At 43.7% G+C, this 19,101-nt stretch overlaps 1 protein-coding gene across 2 annotated transcripts in view; it reads right to left on the reverse strand.

The window, feature by feature from the left end:
* The window catches only part of LOC106567062 (RNA-binding motif, single-stranded-interacting protein 2), a 43,581-nt gene extending 24,717 nt beyond the window's left edge, over positions 1-18,864 (reverse strand). The window contains exons 1-4 of one of the 2 annotated variants that reach the window (XM_014135906.2): positions 18,709-18,864; positions 5,875-6,044; positions 1,085-1,143; positions 337-428 (exon numbers count right to left, since the gene is read on the reverse strand). In XM_014135906.2, coding sequence (XP_013991381.1) covers positions 337-428; positions 1,085-1,143; positions 5,875-6,044; positions 18,709-18,780 — 393 coding nt within the window. In that variant the 5' untranslated portion in view covers positions 18,781-18,864. Of the gene's footprint in view, positions 1-336; positions 429-1,084; positions 1,144-5,874; positions 6,045-16,003; positions 16,342-18,708 lie in introns of those variants that run through there. The other variant, XM_014135907.2, reaches the window with a different exon arrangement.
* Between the last annotated feature and the right edge of the window lie 237 nt (positions 18,865-19,101).

Below are 19,101 nucleotides of genomic sequence, written 5' to 3' on the forward strand. Positions count from 1 at the left end.
GGAGGCTGGGGAGAGAGCTGCTCAGACAGTGACTAAGCCTCCTGCCTCCCTCCACCAGGGAGAACAGGCTAGCCCTTTGTACAGGTTGCTGAGGGAGCAGGAGCTTCCTGCCTACGACACACTCCCTGAGCACCTCTGTAAGACACACACGCAGGCAAGTGCAGGCACACATACACACACCGATGGGCTTAATTGGTCAACACACTACTCTCTCAAGGGTCACCACACAAAGACAAAAGGACAACCACAACAAGGACAGCCCTGCTCTCAGAAAGGGGGGAGCGATATAGAAACAGGGGGAGCTAGAGAGAAAGAGAGAGAGAGTAGATATCTTACCTTAGCCATCTGAGCCTGGACTCCACCAGCTTTCAGTGCGGTCACTGCTTTCTGTGCCGCGGACGGACTGTCAAAGTCAACAAAGCCATAGCCTGCAGGGACAAGGACAGACAAAAATACTTTGAGTTGTGACACTGAGAAGTACATACTACGGCAACAGGCCTAGGGCAGGGAGTTCTGACAAGGACTGTGTGACCTGACCAGGAAAAACAGAAAACTATCACTAGGAACCAGGGTTATTCCTTGCCAGGTAACATGATAATGAAAACCACCTGTCCCTAGGCATGAACATAGAGATAGATACAGTATCTACCTATGGCCATGACACCTCAAATCATGCAGGTCCTGTGCAGGTAAGCGTTGAATGGGGCTGAAACAGCAGACAGGTTAAGGATAATATGACAGAACAGAATCTCTCCACTACTGCACTGTGGACAGGTTTAGGATCATGCTACAGAACCTCTGTGGTGGAGGCAGGTTTAGGATAATGCTACATAACCTCTGTGGTGGAGGAAGGTTTAGGAGTATAGTCCATCCTTCTACTGTGGACAGATGTGGAGTTCCTGTATGTAACCAACGCTATGCTGCCCACGTTTTGGGTTACATCACGAAAATACCCGCTGAGAATAAACAGACAGAGGCTCTCTGGGATGTTTGAGCTGTGCGTGACATACATCTGCGTATTCTGTAGGTGTGAGTGCGAGTGTGTATGTTTTTTTTTTTTTTTTAACCAAACACCTCTCCTCACCTTTGCATTTGTTGGTGGTCTTGTCCAGGATGGCTTTAGTGGACACAATCTTCCCATACCTGGAAAACACAAAGGTGGATGGATGGTCAGGGTTTCTGGGGACCAACGCTCCTGCTGTGTACAGACCTATAACTACTGTCATATTAGTACAGTTGGCAGGGTGGAGGTATTATAAAGGCGTTGAGGGTCTAATCTAGTTCAACGGGATTACGGTGTGTGAATTGAACTAATTTGATCTGTGGAGATACATGTTTTAAGAAGTGGAATGTGGTGGTATAGAACCGGTGGAGTGATTCCCATGAGGATTCCCACATCCTACATCACTCCATCATTGTCTATGAGGCTCATCCTAACCCTGTCATCTCAAGGCAGAGCACACTGGAATGGAATGTTGGTGTAGTGTTGTATTTCCTGAATGGAAATTGTAGATAAGCAAAACTACATTACACATTGTGTAGTACTAAACATACCAATACGATCTGTTTCCCTAGCAACTACACATTTCCATCTTACTCATCTGACTTAATCTTTTTTTCCAGGAGGAACATATAGGGCCTGGACATGCTGTCTAATAATGCATATTATAGACCTAGCTTATAACAAATGACCCAATGCATGATTGATAATTATGTTGTTGTAGTTGGAAATACAGTGATCTCCAAAAGTATTGGGACAGTGAAACATTTTGTGGTTCTGGCTCTGTACTCCAGCACTTTGGATTTAGACTGATACAATTACATTATTTGCCATTCATTTCTATTGGGCACAAAATAATCTGAAACAACCAAAACAAACAGCAAATGCATCCAAGAAATGTGTAGAGTCACAAGCTTGATCTAATCATTGCGTGCTTGGATTATGGGACCAAATACTAAAACTTTGGACTACTTTAATACAGTGAATTTGTCCCAATACTTTTAGTCCCAAAAAACTGGTATGAAGGGTCGGGAGACAGGCGCAGGAATGCGTAATCGTTTTTTTTATTATACCCAAATTACGGCGTGCCGTGTAAAGGCACGGGGACGAAGACCAAACAAACACTATACAAAACACAGGGTAGAAACCCAAACAAAAGAGCGAGGAGTACCTCGAATAAATACACACACGCACAGTGATTAACACACAGGACCAGACCCATAATCATCTGCGCAATCCAATGGCACGACAGCCCAAAACACACAGCACAGGTACTCACGCACCAACAGACATAGTAACAATAATCGACCGGACAATGGTGAACCAAGGACACACTTTTACAAATGCTAATCAGTGAGAATAGGGGACAGGTGTGCGTGATGAACAGGGACTATGTAAAAAAAAAAAAATGCCGTAATTTCTAAACGGTTCACTCGATATGGAAATACCCTCAAATTAAAGCTACAGTCCGCACTTTATTAACCTCAGTCATTGCATCATTTCAAATCCAAAATGCTGGAGTACAGAGCCAAAACCAGAAAAAATGTTTCACTGTCCCAATACTTTTGGAGCTCACTGTACATGTAGAAGTCTTGACTCAATCATCTTTGTTCCAGGAGGAACATATTGGGCTTGTACATTGCCGTCTACTAATTATTTGTACTGTAGACCTAGCTTTACAATCTCCCCTGTTTGTGCACCAACACTGCAGTAGCAGGATATCAGCTCCCTGCATCTCTCTAGGCATGTGTATGTTCTGTAACCTGATCTCACTCTCCTTGCCTTAGCTGTGCTGTACAAGCAACCCTGCATGGCTGGCTGGCTGGCTGGGTTCCACAGCAACACTTTCTCTCTCACTCTGCTAGCTAACACAACACCCAGAACAGAGCCTCATCTCTGGGTCCTACTGCCCCTCTATCTCCCTAGCATAGCTCCCCCAGCTTTACAGCAGGGTATAGGCACACACTAACCAAAGGAGTAAGGGCTGCCCTTTCTCTTTTTTACCACAGCACATGAACATCACACTTGTTAAGGAGACGGGTGTTTTGAAAATCCTCTCATTGTTTCTCAACCTGCACTGTGCTGTACTAACAGAGACAGACAGGACAGGGACTACCTGTCCTTTCTATACACATGTTCCTCCAACTGGAATATAAAGGTATTTGGTATCTTCCAAAAACACGCTACTAAATGCTAACAGGAAATTAAGCTATTCTGCATATATTACACTGGTGTCTACAATTCCAAACAACTTTAGAGATTGAATTAGCTGAAGGACATTCTCCACCATACTGGTAATATGCTCTAAAGCAAACTTGTCCCATACGCATTTGACCTCTAATGTAACATTACTATTTCATGTTACGTTTGCTGATCTATGCAGGATGCCATCAAATACATTATGCTTTGACATTACATATCTACTGTTTTCTGGTAACATTATTTATGGATAGTATTGCTCTGTGTGCAAATGAAAATCACCCCTAGAATAGGCCAACTGCATGGTGGGAACTGGTTGCTACCAGCTCTCTGCATTATATCGTATTTGCAGGCCTCCTTAGTCGAGCTATGGATATCCCCATAGAATACTGCATGAGGGAAAGATTGCTACAAGCCCTCTCTATCTCCTCCTGGGTGCTAGCTGTGTACAGTACAGTATTTGCTGGCCTCCTTAATTGTGCAATGGAGAGATGCCCATCTACTAGAGCATTCAGCTGGGAGGTCTGACTGTGGCTATATGGTGTGGAGAGAGGGAGGTTGGAGGGGCAGGAGACTCAGCCATGTGTGAGAGAGCAGAGAGTACAGTGTCTAGCATAGCACCCATAGTCAGCTAGAGCCAGGCCAGAGCCAGCCACCCAAAGAGGCTGCGCTGCTGGGGCTAGGAGACACAACAACCTCCCATCCATACCCCCCATGCCTGGGTTCAAACAGTATTTGTTTTCCTTCAAATAATTTGAGAGTTTGATTAAGCATGTCAAGTGTGTGCCAGATGGGCAAGGTTGCAATTTATGAAACTCATCCATTGATTCCATTGCACCAGGAAAGCCTAATCACGCACGGAGTAAGTATTTAAAGGGTTGAACATACTATTTGAACCCAGGTGTGATACCACCATCAGAGCTCAAAGCTCCTCGCCTCACATGGAGCAATTGGCAGTTAGTTATGTCAAATTCATGTTTCCTGTAGTTTTCACTTTGTCATTCAGTTCATGACTTTATTCATGTTCTTCCCTGTATTGCCAAGCTCTCTATAGTTACATGCACTGAGTGGACAAAACATTAGGAACACCTTCCTAATATTGAGTTGCACCCCTTTTGCCCTCAGAACAGCCTCAATTCGTCAGGGCATGGACTCTACAAGGTGTCAAAAGCGTTCCACAGGGATGCTACTCCTGATGTCTCCAATGCTTCCTACAGTTGTGTCAAATTGGCTGGATGTCCTTTGGGTGGTGGACCATTCTTGATACACGCAGGAAACTGTCGAGCGTCAACCAGCAGCGTTGCAGTTCTTGACATAAACCGGTGCGCCTGGCACCTACTACCATACCCTGTTCAAATGCACATAAATATTTTGTCTTGCCCATTCACCCTCTGAATGGCACACATACACAATTAATGTCTCAATTGTCTCAAGGCTTATAAGTCCTTCTTTAACCTGTCTCCTCCCCTTCATCTACACTGATGGATTAAACAAGTGACATCAATAAGGGATCATAGCTTTCACCTGGATTCACCTGGTCTGTCTATGTCATGGAAAGAGCAGGTGTTCCTAATGTTTTGTACACTCAGTGTACAGTAGAGTAGACCTTGCATAGTGCCATCCATTCATATTTTCATCTCAATAATGGTATAGAAAACCATACATCTTGTTTAATACCCTCCTCTACTCACAAGCAAATGCAGTGATTTTATCTACTATATAACAGCAGAACTACCCACACACCACCTCACACAGAAAACCTTAACTCCCTACATTCCTCCGCCTAATTCCCTCTCCCTCCATCCCCTCTCTCTCCCGCTGTCTCTCTCCATCCCCCTCTTCATGCCACTGGCCTTGTTTGTATTTCCCTTTCCCCTGGGCTCAGGGTTTCCTGTGGGTTTGGGCAGCCTCATGTGAGCCATATCTTCCAGACAGCTGGAAAATAGCAGGCCTCATTCACTCTGCTTCTCTCCTCCCCCCTCCCTCGCTTTCTCTCCCTCTGATTCCCTTCCTCTCCCTCTACTTCCCACCCTCTTTCATTCACTTTCTCCCCATTTATCTCTCCTTCCCTCTCCCTCCATCTTTACATCTCACTTGTTCTACTGTTTTGTTTCTCCTCAGGCTCCAGTATTCAATGAAGAGCAGCCAACACCTTCATCTTCACCCAACTGGCTTTCTCATTTGGTGTTTCATTGAAGATCGAACAGACACAGACCAAGTGGCTCTGGCATGACAGTTCTGGTTATCACTGCCGTGTGTCTAATGCATATTGGAAATGCTGTAATCATAAGATTTTTTTGAATGCAGAGATACCAACCACTCAGACCACTGGAAGCTGAGTGAGCCCATTCTCTGGTGATGGCAAGACCATCATACAGAGAGGAAGCACCAGGGAGTGAGACAAAACATGCTTAGTAAGCTAGCTGTTGGAAAGTCTGCCCTCAGTTGTGCCTGCCTGAAACATCCAGTTGATCTGTCCACAGGCCACTGACATACTTGTGAAATGTGCACCCGCTTCTTGCCCTTTTCAGCTAAAGCATTATTTCAGGCCCTGTCTATCCCCATTAACACAATTTCCTCAATCACTATTCTCTTCCACCACAGTTCATTTTACACCGAGCCATAGATTCACTGAGATGTGTGGTGGCGGAGTGATTTGTTGATGAGATACTCACGGCTGACACAGTTTGACCAGGTCCTGGTCTGTGGTTCCCGGGTGGAGGCCGCGGATGTAGAGGTTAGTTTTGCTCAGCTGCTCTGCGCTCAGGCTGCCGTTACTGCTGCTGCTGGTGGTGTGGTTGGGGCTGGGTAGAGCCATCTGGTGGCTGGAAGACACATACGTCGGCTGGAACGAGGCAGAGACAGGGTATGACATCAGAAACAGGATATGATTACATTGGGCAGTAGCTGGCTAGCGTGTATGCAAGATTTGATTCTGGGTGAGATTAGACATTTGGTGAGGATGTAAGGGCGGTGGTTTGGTAAAACCAATTGGCGTGGTGAGTAGGCTAACCTTGCTTGAGACTTTATTCATATAGGCTTTGGCTCAGCAGGCTAAAATGTGCAGGAAACCCAGATTTGAACCCCAATCTGTCACAGTAAAATGCTACAATCCTCGACAGTCCACAATCCTGAATAGGCACGTCCATTAGATCACATCCAGGCTGTTCATGATCCACCAATTTATATTTAACTAGAGTGTAACCTAATCTACAAAAATCTATTCAGGAAACAATTAGCAGGATAACCAGTTACAGTGGATGGTTAAGCAAAGGGCAACATGTCAATATAGTACCCTACAAATCCAGGGCCAGGGCTGAGAAATCAATAGCAATTTGGTTATTTCACTACACTGCCTCCTAGATGGGCTTTCAGTGTAAGGCTACCATGGTCTGCTAATGGGGGCAGTAATAACATAAAACATTACCATCATGACCTATAAACACCAGACCATGGATACACTTCTAGACAGAGAACTCTTCACATGAATCACATTTCAGTCGAGTCGGCACTCTGTAGGGCTGCTATAGCCACAACTCAATTTATATCAATACTGAGCTCAACACCGCTTTGGAGGGGAAATCAGTTACTGTTCGAACCTATAACAGTCCCCTGTGAATCAATGCTGTCAGTTCGGTCGAAAATGAGAGCATATTAGATACAGCATAAAATTGGAAAGCGACTAGTGTCTCAAAAGTAGCCGAATGAGCTTGATTCCAGCCCTCAGTAGTCCCCTCCCGCTCCAGTACTGACCTAGTGGTGTCCAACTAGCTGGCCCATTGTTTCCTGCGAGTGTGATTGGTAACCCGCTCTAATGGAACAGTTCCTCTTCTTCTTACCCCTCCTCCTCCTCTCTAACAATTTAAATCCTTCCCAAACCAATGCTCTACCATTCTGTGTTTCCACAGTTTTGCATTCACCATGGCCTTCACAACACCCAGCAGCACGCAGCCTTGAACTCCTTCATAAGATGGAGTTTTACCACCCCGTCATTAATCACTGTTGTTACTCTCACAGAGCCCATTCATTCACCATACCATTCTACACCTCTAATCTGCCTCTTTTCAGCATCAGTAGCAGGGCAGCACATTGTTTGTTTTCCCACAATCACGACCTCTTCCTGTGGCTTGCTCTTGCCTTCACTCCCAGCCTACCAGCCTGCATGGAAACCCTGTCAGGAGGGATGCACCTGCCTGGGTACTGGGATCTGTATGTGGCTGGTGAATGGATGGAGCAGGGTCTGGGTGTGGCTATAGAATCTGTATGATACAGAATGGAGCTGTATGAAGCCTGGTGGTAGATATAATATGTATGCTGGATGGGGCCTAGATGAGGCCTGTTTGGATTTGTGTGTTGGATGGATGATAGGGCTGGATAGATGTGGCCTGGGCCTGGCTAAAGGATTGGTGTGCTGCTTGATAGATGGAGCCTGGCACTGGTGCTAAATAGAGCTGTATGCTGCTGGACGAGACCTGTCTGGATCTATGTGATGAATGGGGATGGATGGATGGGGCCTGGGCCATTGAAGCCTATCTAATTGGGGAGATAATTGGAGAGCTTGCTAGCGGAAGGCGCTAATCCCTCTCATGTGCTCTCCAGTCAGAAGGTACTGTCTCATTAAGGCTGCTCTGCTCGTTCTGAGACAAGGAAGATGGCAGAGAACCAGAGAATGAGATGGATCCATACCCACCAGGCTCCCATCTGCCTGCCTGTTTGCTGTCTGTCTGCCTAATGCCTGCCTATCTGCCTGCCAGCTCCAGGTGTTCTGTTCTACCAAACAGTACAGAAGGGCTCCCATGAAAAAGAGATTGATATCTCAGTGGGATTCACCTGGTTGGATAAAGAACAAACACAGTGCAGGATTAATAGCAATGGTATAAATAAATGGATTTGTGGAATTTCCATGATGTATAGGTGCATACACTAGCTGTAACTAGTTACACCCCAAATATACATAGAGGAAGCTAATGTGCTGCAATGTGTGCAGTTCATCTTTCATTTGTTTCTGAACATGCTTATGAGTCACAAATCTTGTGTCATTACCATTCGGTAGATACCGGTAGGTTGGTTTTGCAGCATTGTGTGCTCTTATATGCACCCTTGATCACTGCACTGAGTTTGACCCACACTGGCATCTGATGGATGTCCTTCCTGTCCTGTTCCCCTACTGTAAACACAGCCTCCAACATGTTTGTTCACACTGCTCCTTGCAGACAGCAGCATTAGAATGTGGAGTTAAATAATTTATTTGCATTCCCACGCCATAAACAAATGTTTGTGTTAGTTACCCTCAGAATTGGGGGTAAGACAGAGGGGGTTTCTTTTCTACAGCTGTTTTCACATTCTCCACATTCCTAAAAGCCTCATTAGTACCGGAACACAGACTAAAGAATGTGTCTCTCAAGACAATGAAGGTTTAAAGGAAAACTCCACCCAAGAACTCTTTTGGTATTTGTTTCATTAGTCCATTGTTGATATAGTCCCCAAATGTTTTGCATGTCAGCAATCAAGTTTAACATATGTAACTTTCAAATACAGACATATGATGCTGAGTTTTGCCTCACATGATACAGAATGCATCATACTGGCTGTATTTCGAAAGTTATACATCTTCAAAACTTGATTGCTGACACGCAAAATATTTTGCACTTTTTTTTGCTCCCGAGTGGCGCAGCGGTCTAAGGCACTGCATCTCAGTGCTAGAGGCATCACTACAGACCCTGGTTCGATTCCAGGCTGTATCACAACCAGCCATGATTGTGAGTCCCATAGGGCGGCTCACAATTGGCCCAGGGTTAGGGTTTGGCCGGGATAGGCCGTCATTGTAAATAAGAATTTGTTTCGTAACTGACTTGCCTAGTTAAATAAAATTGTTACGAATCCCTTTGGCCCTGCAGTCTAGGGGGGTATGGAAACGAGACCCGTAACATAACTCATGCAAATTATAACAGTGAAAAGGAACAGTGAGAACAAAAAACAAAAAGACAACTTGTCTACCGTCAAACACTATAGGTTTATTTGGAAAACACACTGTAAAGGGGGGGGGAGAGGGGCTGAGCTGAACCCAAGGAAAGAAAAAATAAATATCCAAAAACACCCCTAAGATAGACTAGCCTGCTTTAAGAACAGCTAGCTAACCAAAAATACAGTGGGTGGTCCGCCCAGTTCTAACTAGGGTATTTAGACAAAGTTTCCCTACGGGTAGTGTATTTCCCATGGGCGACTTGTCTTGGTACCCCCTTTTCCCACCAACAAACAGTCATGAAGCACAACAATACATACTCACATAATTCCGGACAAATGTGACATGTAGCAACAAAAACCAAATATGAGAGCGAGACACAGAGATTGAAACAGAGATTGAAACACAGAGAGATCGAGCTCCAGAGAAAACAACTGACTGGGTTTTTAAACCAAGGGAAAGGGGATGTGATTGGGTAAGAGAAAAGGAGCAGGTGTCTTCTGATTGCCGACTGATTGGCGACACCTGTGAATAGGGGAGAAGGAAAGAAAATACACACAGGATACCTGTATCCATAACACTCCCACCCTATAAGGATTGCTACCAAAGTATTTACAACGAAAACCAACAAGATCAACAAACAAAGGCAACCTTACGAAACATACAAAAATCATCAGTTTTACACACAAGACAAAGCATCTGCTAATTCATTATCAGAACCCTTTTTGTGGCGGATCTCCAAATTATAATTCTGCACAATAAGCGCCCAATGCATAAGGCGCTGGTTCTGGTTGTACATCCGGTGGAGAAACACTAAGGGGTTATGGTCAGTATATACTATCACTGGTAGGGCACTGGAACCAATATATACTTCAAAGTATTGCAGAGCTAACAACAAAGCTAGAGCTTCTTGTTTGATGGTTGTATAGTTCGCCTGACATTTGTTAAATCTTCGTTAAAAATAACAAACAGGACGATCCACTCCACTCTTGTCCTGCTGCAGTAGAACGCACCTCTGGCACTAGCATCTACCTCAAGTTTAAACGGTCGTTCAATATCCGGAGCAGCAAGTACAGGGGTATTACATAAGAGTGCTTTAGTAGTATCAAAAGCTACCTGACAATCAGGGGACCACTCAAACGATCTAGCCGGACTGAGCAAATCGGTCAATGCAGCAATTACCGCAGAGAAGTTTACAGAAATTACGGTAGTAGCCAACCATCCCTAAAAAGCGGCGTAGCTCTCGTCTGGTGGTAGGTGCAGGAAATGCAGTTATAACCAAGACCATGGCATCAACAGGGCGCACCTGTCCATGGCTGACCTCTTTGCCGAGATAGGTAACAGTAGCCTTCCCAAACTTGCACTTTGCTAATTTCAGGGTTAGAGAAGCAGCTGCCAAACGCTCACATACTACCCTTAGAGAGTTAACATGATCTGACCACTCAGACGAATAAATCACTAGTTCATCAAGGTAGGCACTAGAATTGGGAACGCCAGCTAATACGGAGTTAACCAGTCGTTGGAAAGTGGCTTGTGCATTCCGCATCCCAAAAGCCATGACAGAGTATTGTAGGAAGTTGTCTGGGGTCACAAAGGCATAAATCTCAGAAGCACGTGAGGTTAACGGAACCTGCCAATAACCTTTTAAGAGGTCCAACTTTGTTACATAAGTAGCAGCACCAACAGTGTCGATACAGTCATCCAGTCTGGGTAACGGGAATGAATCTGGCATTGTGACAGAATTTACCTTTCGATAATCCGTACATAACCTGGACGTACCATCAGGTTTAGGAACCAGAATGCAAGGAGAACTCCAAGGGCTTGAACTTAGCGTAGCCAGGTCATTCTCCAACAAATATCTCACTTCATCCCTCATTATCTTCCTCTTAGAAGTGTTGACACGATAAGGGTGTTGCTTGATAGGGGCAGCATTTCCAACATTAATGTCATGTTCCAACATGTTTGTGCGAGTAGGAACGTCATTAAAGAGACATGGAAAACTGTGTAGTAGCCTCACAATATCGTAGGCCTGTCCGTCCGTTAAATGAACCAGACCTGACTGGAGAGACAGCAGCATTTCTGAGTTGGGCAATCTCACACGCTGCTGCTGAGTATTGCCAACTCTAATCCATCTCCATCAACATCATTAATATGACAGCCCACTATCAGAGCAGTAGAAGCAGAGGAGACAGCAGAACCTTCCGCTGTTTTTTAACTATCTAACTGGGTGATGGGTTGGGTGTGGTATGCCTTCAACATGTTAATGTGGCACACACGAGATTTGCGTTTTCTATCAGGAGTTTGAAGCACATTATCAGTTTCACTTCCTTTTTTTTCAATGAAATAAGGACCAGAGAAGCGAGCTGACAGTGAAGATCCTGGAACAGGCAATAACACCAGTACTTGGTCACCTGGCTGTAGTGGATGAGAAACAGCCTGTTTATCAAAGTGTCTTTTCATACTCCTCTGTGAGGAAGACAGAGCTTCCTTTGCGAGAGCACAGGCTTGGTGTAGGCGCTCACGAAAGCAACGAACGTAGTCCAACACATTCTCATCTCCCGTACACAACTCTTGGAACAAAAACTGTTCTTTAAGGACTTTCATTGGTCCTCTCACTGTGTGACCTAACACTAGTTCAGCCGGGCTGAACCCTAGGGACTCCTGTACAGTTTCACGAGCAGCAAACAAAACTAGAGGAACTCCCTCATCCCAATCTTTCTCAGATTCCAAACAATATTTACGTAACATAGACTTCTGTGTCTGATGCCATCGTTGAAGCGCACCCTGAGACTCTGGGTGATATGCGCTTGCCACACGGTGCGTAATTGACAAGGATTTTAACACCGGCTTGAAGAGCTTTGATAGGAAATTGGTACCTTGATCACTGTGTACCACCTTAGGTAACCCGAATGTCGTGAAGAATTTAATTAAGGCTTTACTCACTACCGGAGCTGTAATCCTTCGCAGAGGAATGGCTTCAGGGTATCTTGTTGCCATACACATAACCGTTAACAGAAACTGGTTACCCGATTTTGTCTTCGGTAACGGTCCAACACAATAAACCACCACCTGTTCTAATGGTTCACCTATGACAGGTATTGGACAAAGAGGAGTGGGAGGAATAACCTGATTTGGTTTTTCTGTTATCTGACATGTGTGGCATGTCCGGCAGAACTGAGCCACATCCTGTTTTAAACCTGGCCAAAAGAAATGTTGAAGGATCCGACCATAAGTCTTTGTGATTCCTAAATGACCGGACCACTGGTGATCATGAACAAGGGATAACACATTTTGTCGAAAGGCTGTAGGAATCACTATTTGGTAAACAGCATTCCAATCTCCGCCCGCGTCAACATGGGATGTCCATTTACGCATGAGGAGATTACCATCAATGAAGTAAGCCACGTTCTTCTTCTTTACCTCTTCCAATGAGACAACACTAGAAAAACATTTAGCAAACTTGTCAACCTTTTGGTTAGCAATCAGCTTCTCACGAGTGACTGGTAACTGTATTGCATCAGCAATAAGTTCAATATTCTTTGATTCTTCCCTGGGCTGTTGGTCAGAGGTGATCAGCTTCTCAGGGGTGGCACACAACCCATCCTCTTGATCAAACTCTTTGAACAGAACGTCACCCACTTGTCGTGCCTGTGCACGAGTGACAGCACAAGCGGGGAACACATGGATAACTCTGTGCCAACTCATTGGAGCGAGAGTGGTCACTGTTATCCAATACGGGTACTACCTTTCCTCCGGCAATATCGTTACCCATTATAAAGGTCACACCTTTTACTGGCAACATAGGACGTACCCCCACTCTGAGTATTCCACTGATTAACTCGTGTACATTCACAAAGTGCAATGGCACTGGAACAAAACCCATTTCAATACCCTGAACTAACACACTGGAACCACAGTATGTATTGTCGGATAAGGGCAACACATCAGACAATATAAACGACTGCGCCGCACCAGTATCTCTAAGGATTTTAACCGGACGCTGAGATGCTTCGTCATTCGTTACAGACACAAACCCCTCTAATGAACGGTTCATAACTGCGGTCGGGGACTGAGACTTTCAAACTACATTTACCCTGAGGCACTTGTTTCGTTTCAGACCTCACAACCGTACGAATTAGCCCAACACCTGTTGACTGCGTCGCACGAATAGGCATCCCTTGTTTGCGTTTAACAGGAAGCAATCATTAATCGTATGTCCCACCTTATGACAATAGAAACAGGGACGCTAATTTTTCGGGCGTGCTTGATGTACTGTTGGCCAACTAGGGCTAAAAGTAGGCAATTCAGGGGCTCTACTCTCAGTATAAGCCGAAAACACGCTCTTGTGCATCAACACAAACTCGTCTGCTAACACAGACGCTTCTGACAGGGAGGATACTTTCTGTTCGTTTAGGTAAACTACAATGCGTTCAGGTACGCAATTTTTAAACTCTTCCAACAAGATTAACTTCCGGAGAGAGTTGAAACCAGTTACCATGCTAGCAGCATGCCATTTATCAAACAGATTTCCCTTGTCTCTAGCAAATTCCACATAAGTCTTACTAGAAGACTTTCTATGAGACCTAAATCTCTGTCGGTATGCCTCAGGAACAAGCTCATAGACGCGAAGAACAGTAGCTTTGACCACTTCATAATTCAACCTGTCTTCAAGAGGTAGCGCTGACAAAACCTCTTGGGCTTTACCAGTTAAATTACACTGAAGTAATAGGCACCATACCTCTTCAGGCCATTTCAATGCTACGGCTATACATTCAAAAACACAAAAATAGGAGTCAACCTCTGATTCTCTGAACAAAGGTACCAAGGAAATCTGCCTACTAATGTAAAAAGTGTTGGAAGCTACAGCTGGTGAGGACGCCTCACTAACAGCAGGAATGAAGGCTAGCCTCGCTGTCTCTGCCTCCAGTTCCATCTGGCACATTTTGAACTCCATCTGCCGCTGGTCTCTTTCTGCCTCAATTTCACACATCTCCAACTGCCGCTGTTCTCTTTCTGCCTCAATTTTACACATCTCCAACTGGAGATTCTCTCGCCTAATTTGGGCTCTCTCGTCCGCCTCCAGTTGGAACTGTATCGAGCGGACATCCCTCCTGGCATCACCGGTTGACAGTGGGGAGAGTGGATCAAAACGGGGCAATGTGGCTGGAGCTTTAGCCTCGCCCTTGTTCTCAGACACCGACGGGCTTACAGGAGCAGCAACATCCCCTACATGGGTAGTAGGCTCAGGCAGCGGTAACACAAGCACTTGTTCTTCCAACAAAACATTTAACACCAGTTGTTTAACCTCCGCTTTAACTAAACTCTGCGGAATCGATACAGAATGGTCAGCCAAGGTCAGTAAATCAACTCTACGACATTTGTCAAAAACCCCCCACGAAGGGTTATCCAAAAAGGATTTCAAATCAAAAGTAGCCATTTTGAACTACTACACAAGAGCCAACAAATAGCAAACACTAATACTACATCAGCTATGACGCTCAACACTGAACTAGATCACTACAACAATCTGCATGAACGGCATGGGTGTCAGTAATGACAGTCAGTAATGACAATATCCCGGATGAGCCCCCACTTATGTTACGAATCCCTTTGGCCCTGCAGTCTAGGGGGGATGGAAACGAGACCCGTAACATAATTCATGCAAATTATAACAGTGAAAAGGAACAGTGAGAACAAAAACCACAGACAACTTAAATCTACCGTCAAACACTATAGGTTTATTTGGTAAACACACGGTAAAGGGGGGCGGGAAGAGGGGCTGAGCTGGACCCAAGGAAAGAAATAATAAATATCCCAAAACACCCCTGAGCTAGACTAGCCTGCTTTAAGAACAGCTAGCTAACCAAAAATACAGTGGGTGGTCCGCCCAGTTCTAACTAGGGTATTTAGACAAAGTTTACCTACGGGTAGTGTATGCCCATGGGCGACTTGTCTTGGTACCCCCTTTTCCCACCATCAGAAATAAATACAATAAAAAATCAACAATGGACTAATGAAACAAATGTCAAAATATCATTTTTGGGTGGAGTTTTCCTTTAAATGTGACTGACTGAGTAGTGGAAAAATCCTAGTCTTGCCTCATACTGTTTGTATGTGCTGTAGGCGACACTTCTACCATTGGCAAGCCAAACATCTTAGGCATCGAACATAGAGAGGAGTTGGCTTATAGCACAAGCAGACTGGGTCCAGCACCATGCTAGGAAAACCCTACTTTTAAAATCACATGGTTTACACTTTATTACCTAAATATACAATGCTCTATATATCGTTATAAGCACGTAGAGCCTTTAGAATTTATTGTAATACAGGGATATTTATAATATCCCATCTGTGTGCAGTCTTTCCATTCTTTAACAGTACACAATAGGACATATTTAAGAGACATTTTAAGTGTGGGTGATAGCTCTGAGCTGTTCCTTCCTCTCTCATTGAACTATAGCACTGTAAGTATTAGCCCTGGAGGTTATTGGATGTACGTTTCCACAATGTACAGTATGTTACTGTACACAGCACATGACAGAGTTTTGCTCCCACACCTCAGGCCACAGCTGGAATCTCCAAAATGTGTTCCTCGATTCCTCACATCCACCCTCCTTGCCTCCTTCTCAAATCATCACAGGGAAGCAAGGAAAGCTTTGGAGGAGAAGATCCAAGGAGAAAAAACCTTGATCTCCTACTGAAATGATCCCAGTTCTATTTATACTCAGTTCTCAATAAACACATTTTCAAAATCTGTCAACAAACACACCACACATTGCATGACAGTCCATTTCTGTGAAAAGAAATACATGTTTTATCTGGCTAAATAAGCAAAGGCCTACCTGCTTGGCACAAGAGATTTTCAAAGGCATGGTAGAAAAGATCATGTTTCTGAAAGTACAAGCTTTCTGTATTTGCTGCCTGGTTCTGTATTCTGCCACAGTGTGCAGAAAAGGTTTTGGGGGGAAAACACAGCGATGGCACTCTTCTGATGCTTCTACTTCAACCTGCAACCTCACCAACTCTTCAACAATATAGAGACGGCAGGTGGGTCTTCAATCTTCCTCTCCACTCTCTGAGTCAATCCAACTCTACACTCAAAAGTACAAAAAACCTGAACCGTTTTTGTTTTAGATATGCAGAAAAGACATTGAAGAAAGAGAAAATGAAGACAGAGCAATCGGAAGAACAAGACAAACACATAGGGTTTGAGATAAGTGGCTCACTTTACTCTATACAGAGGAAAGGTCTGGTGGCTCCCTTGTCCACGGGAACTGAACCCCTAACAACCAAAGAAATCAAGGTATGTGAGAGGGAAAAAGAAGAAAATGGGGGAGGGAAGAGAGGAGGGGAAGGGAGGGGTGTGTAATCGAAAGCAGAAGAAAGAAAGAAAGAAAGAAAGAAAGCAAAAAAATCTTAATCCCTCTCTTTCCTCCACCCTTTTTTCCTTGTATAAAAATACACAGAGCAGAGCTTACCACTTGACCTTGGGTTTACATGTTTCCCCTCAGAGTGACTTTTGAGCTCTCACAATGAGCAAAAAAAAGGCATGAGTTTGCAAAAGCAGAGTAGCAGACACCCCTTCTATCCATGACATGAGCACATTGTTTGAAGACAGAGTAGTGCACTGTATAGAGAATAGGGTGCCATTTGGGACGCTTACAGAATTCCAGGAATTCCAGGCCATTAATCTGAGCAATCTGAATTCCTGCAAACCATGACGCAGGGAAAGGAATAACACAACCCTGGGAGGTGGGAGCTAGGGTTATGTTTCAGGAAAGTTAAACACCACCAATGCAGAGTTCACCAATGTTGCACCAAGTCAACACCAAGATTCACAATGCAGAATATTAAAATATGCTATTGACAAAAGAAACATGCATTTTTTTTCCCATCCATAATGTGAAAGCATCAGGATCAAACTAGGAAAAAGTTAATTAAAATGAACAATTTTACAATTAGGCTACATTTGAAAAAAATATATGCTTTATCGTTTCTTAATTTCAATTCCCGTAATATCTCACCCAATCCAACACTCCATATTCAACTTCATCTTTATATTTTTTCTGTTTTCTGGATGTTCATTTTACAATAAGAAAATCTTATCAACTACCAATAAATATAATTTATCATTACAAACTGTTAAGTTGTTACAAATATGTTAAATAATAATCAGCATATTGAATTGAACAATTTCAATAGGCTACACTATGTCCAGCAGTGCATATTCATATTTCCATATCTATAAATCACTGTTTTATACTGGCCAATGTTACCAGCCATCAGATCATATAGGGGTTCACAGCCTGGTCTCATAGACTAGACGTAACATAGTAAATGTGAATCCGGGACATGCAAATTAGTATGCTGTATTATGTTTGGTATGGTTACGCACATTGGGGTGGATGGATAGGCGTATAACGCAAACATCTAGGAACCCAAAGGTTGTGAGTACGAATCTCAACACAGACAACTTTAGCGTTTGAGCTAATTAGTAACTTTTCAACTACTTACTACTTTTTAGCTACTTTGCAACTACTTAGCATGTTAGCTAATCCACGAACATCTAGGAACCCAAAGGTTGCGAGTTCAAATCTCATCACAGACAATGTTAGCATTTTAGCTAATTAGCAACTTTTCAACTACTTACTACTTTTTAGCTACTTTGCAACTACTTAGCATGTTAGCTAACCCTACCCCTAACCTTAACCCTTTAACCTAACTCCTAAACTTAACCCTAACGCCTAACCCCTAGTCTAGCTAACATTAGCCAGCTAGCTAATGTTCGCCACCTAGCCACCTTGCTAACCTATCATAAGTTTTGCAAATTCATAACATAACATACAAAATTATTTATGGACAGCCACAAATGAATACATATCATACGAAACATAATATATCATACTAATTACAGGTGAATACATTCAGTTTCCTTTCCCTTTAATTTGGGTGTCTCGAATTTACATAAAGAATCATATGAAATACTCTGAGACCAGGTTGGATTTCAAGGGGTGGTGTAAATCTCTACACTAAATAAACTTATTTGGTTAACTTACATTACGGTCTATTCAAAGAGAGATCTTACTCTAATCACGATGAAAAATGTATTTGACACATCCAACAATTGGTCGTTAAGTTTACAATTAGACATTGGTATAAACCCGAGAACGAGCGCAAAAATTATCTTGGCTATTCGCCGCGCAAGTTTAATCCGTACATTGACTTTCTCTGTGCCAATGACCAGAGCGAGGAAGAGCACTAACGTTCACCCCGACGCGTAGCCTACAATAAATTCATCATTATACCGGTATTATATTCTATTATCTATTGACAATCTTGTTTGGGGGATAGACAAGAGTTAAAAGCTATTTTAAATCGACAAAATAGCCTATAGTTATTTTGTAGCATAAATGGTCCACTTTCAAGGACACTGCAGCTTAATAGCCAGGCAACCTAACTGCCACAAACGATCCAGGAGAAATGAGACCGGCATATAGTCTACATATAGCACATTATTCAGATGGAGTAAAATACAGCATCGCTTTACCTTTTTACTAGTTCTGTTAGTATAGCCGTTGTATGGGTTGAATCCTGTCCTCGGCGGCACAGAGAGCAGCATTTTTTCAGCAGCAGCACTATGTCTGGAGCGAAGAGCACAGCCAAGGCAGGCAGTCAGCTGACGTCAGACAGGGAAATTCAGTTCAGAATCTGACTGGGGTTGTGATTTGACTAGCGCTCTCTCAGCTCCCAGCCACTGGTAGTGTGTAGCCTTCTATGTGACTTTGCGTTAAAAAAGCGCGCTTTTCTGTGCTCCTCTTTCCATGTAGGCTTTTTGGTAAACCTGGAAACCACCAGACAATGAACATGCATGGCTTTGAACATGTTACTATTCCGTATGAAAGTCTGGACACACATTTAACTTTTATTGGCATTTTATAAA

This window comes from Salmo salar, chromosome ssa13 (assembly GCF_905237065.1).
Source record: "Salmo salar chromosome ssa13, Ssal_v3.1, whole genome shotgun sequence".
In the NCBI taxonomy this organism is placed as follows: Eukaryota; Metazoa; Chordata; class Actinopteri; order Salmoniformes; family Salmonidae; genus Salmo; species Salmo salar.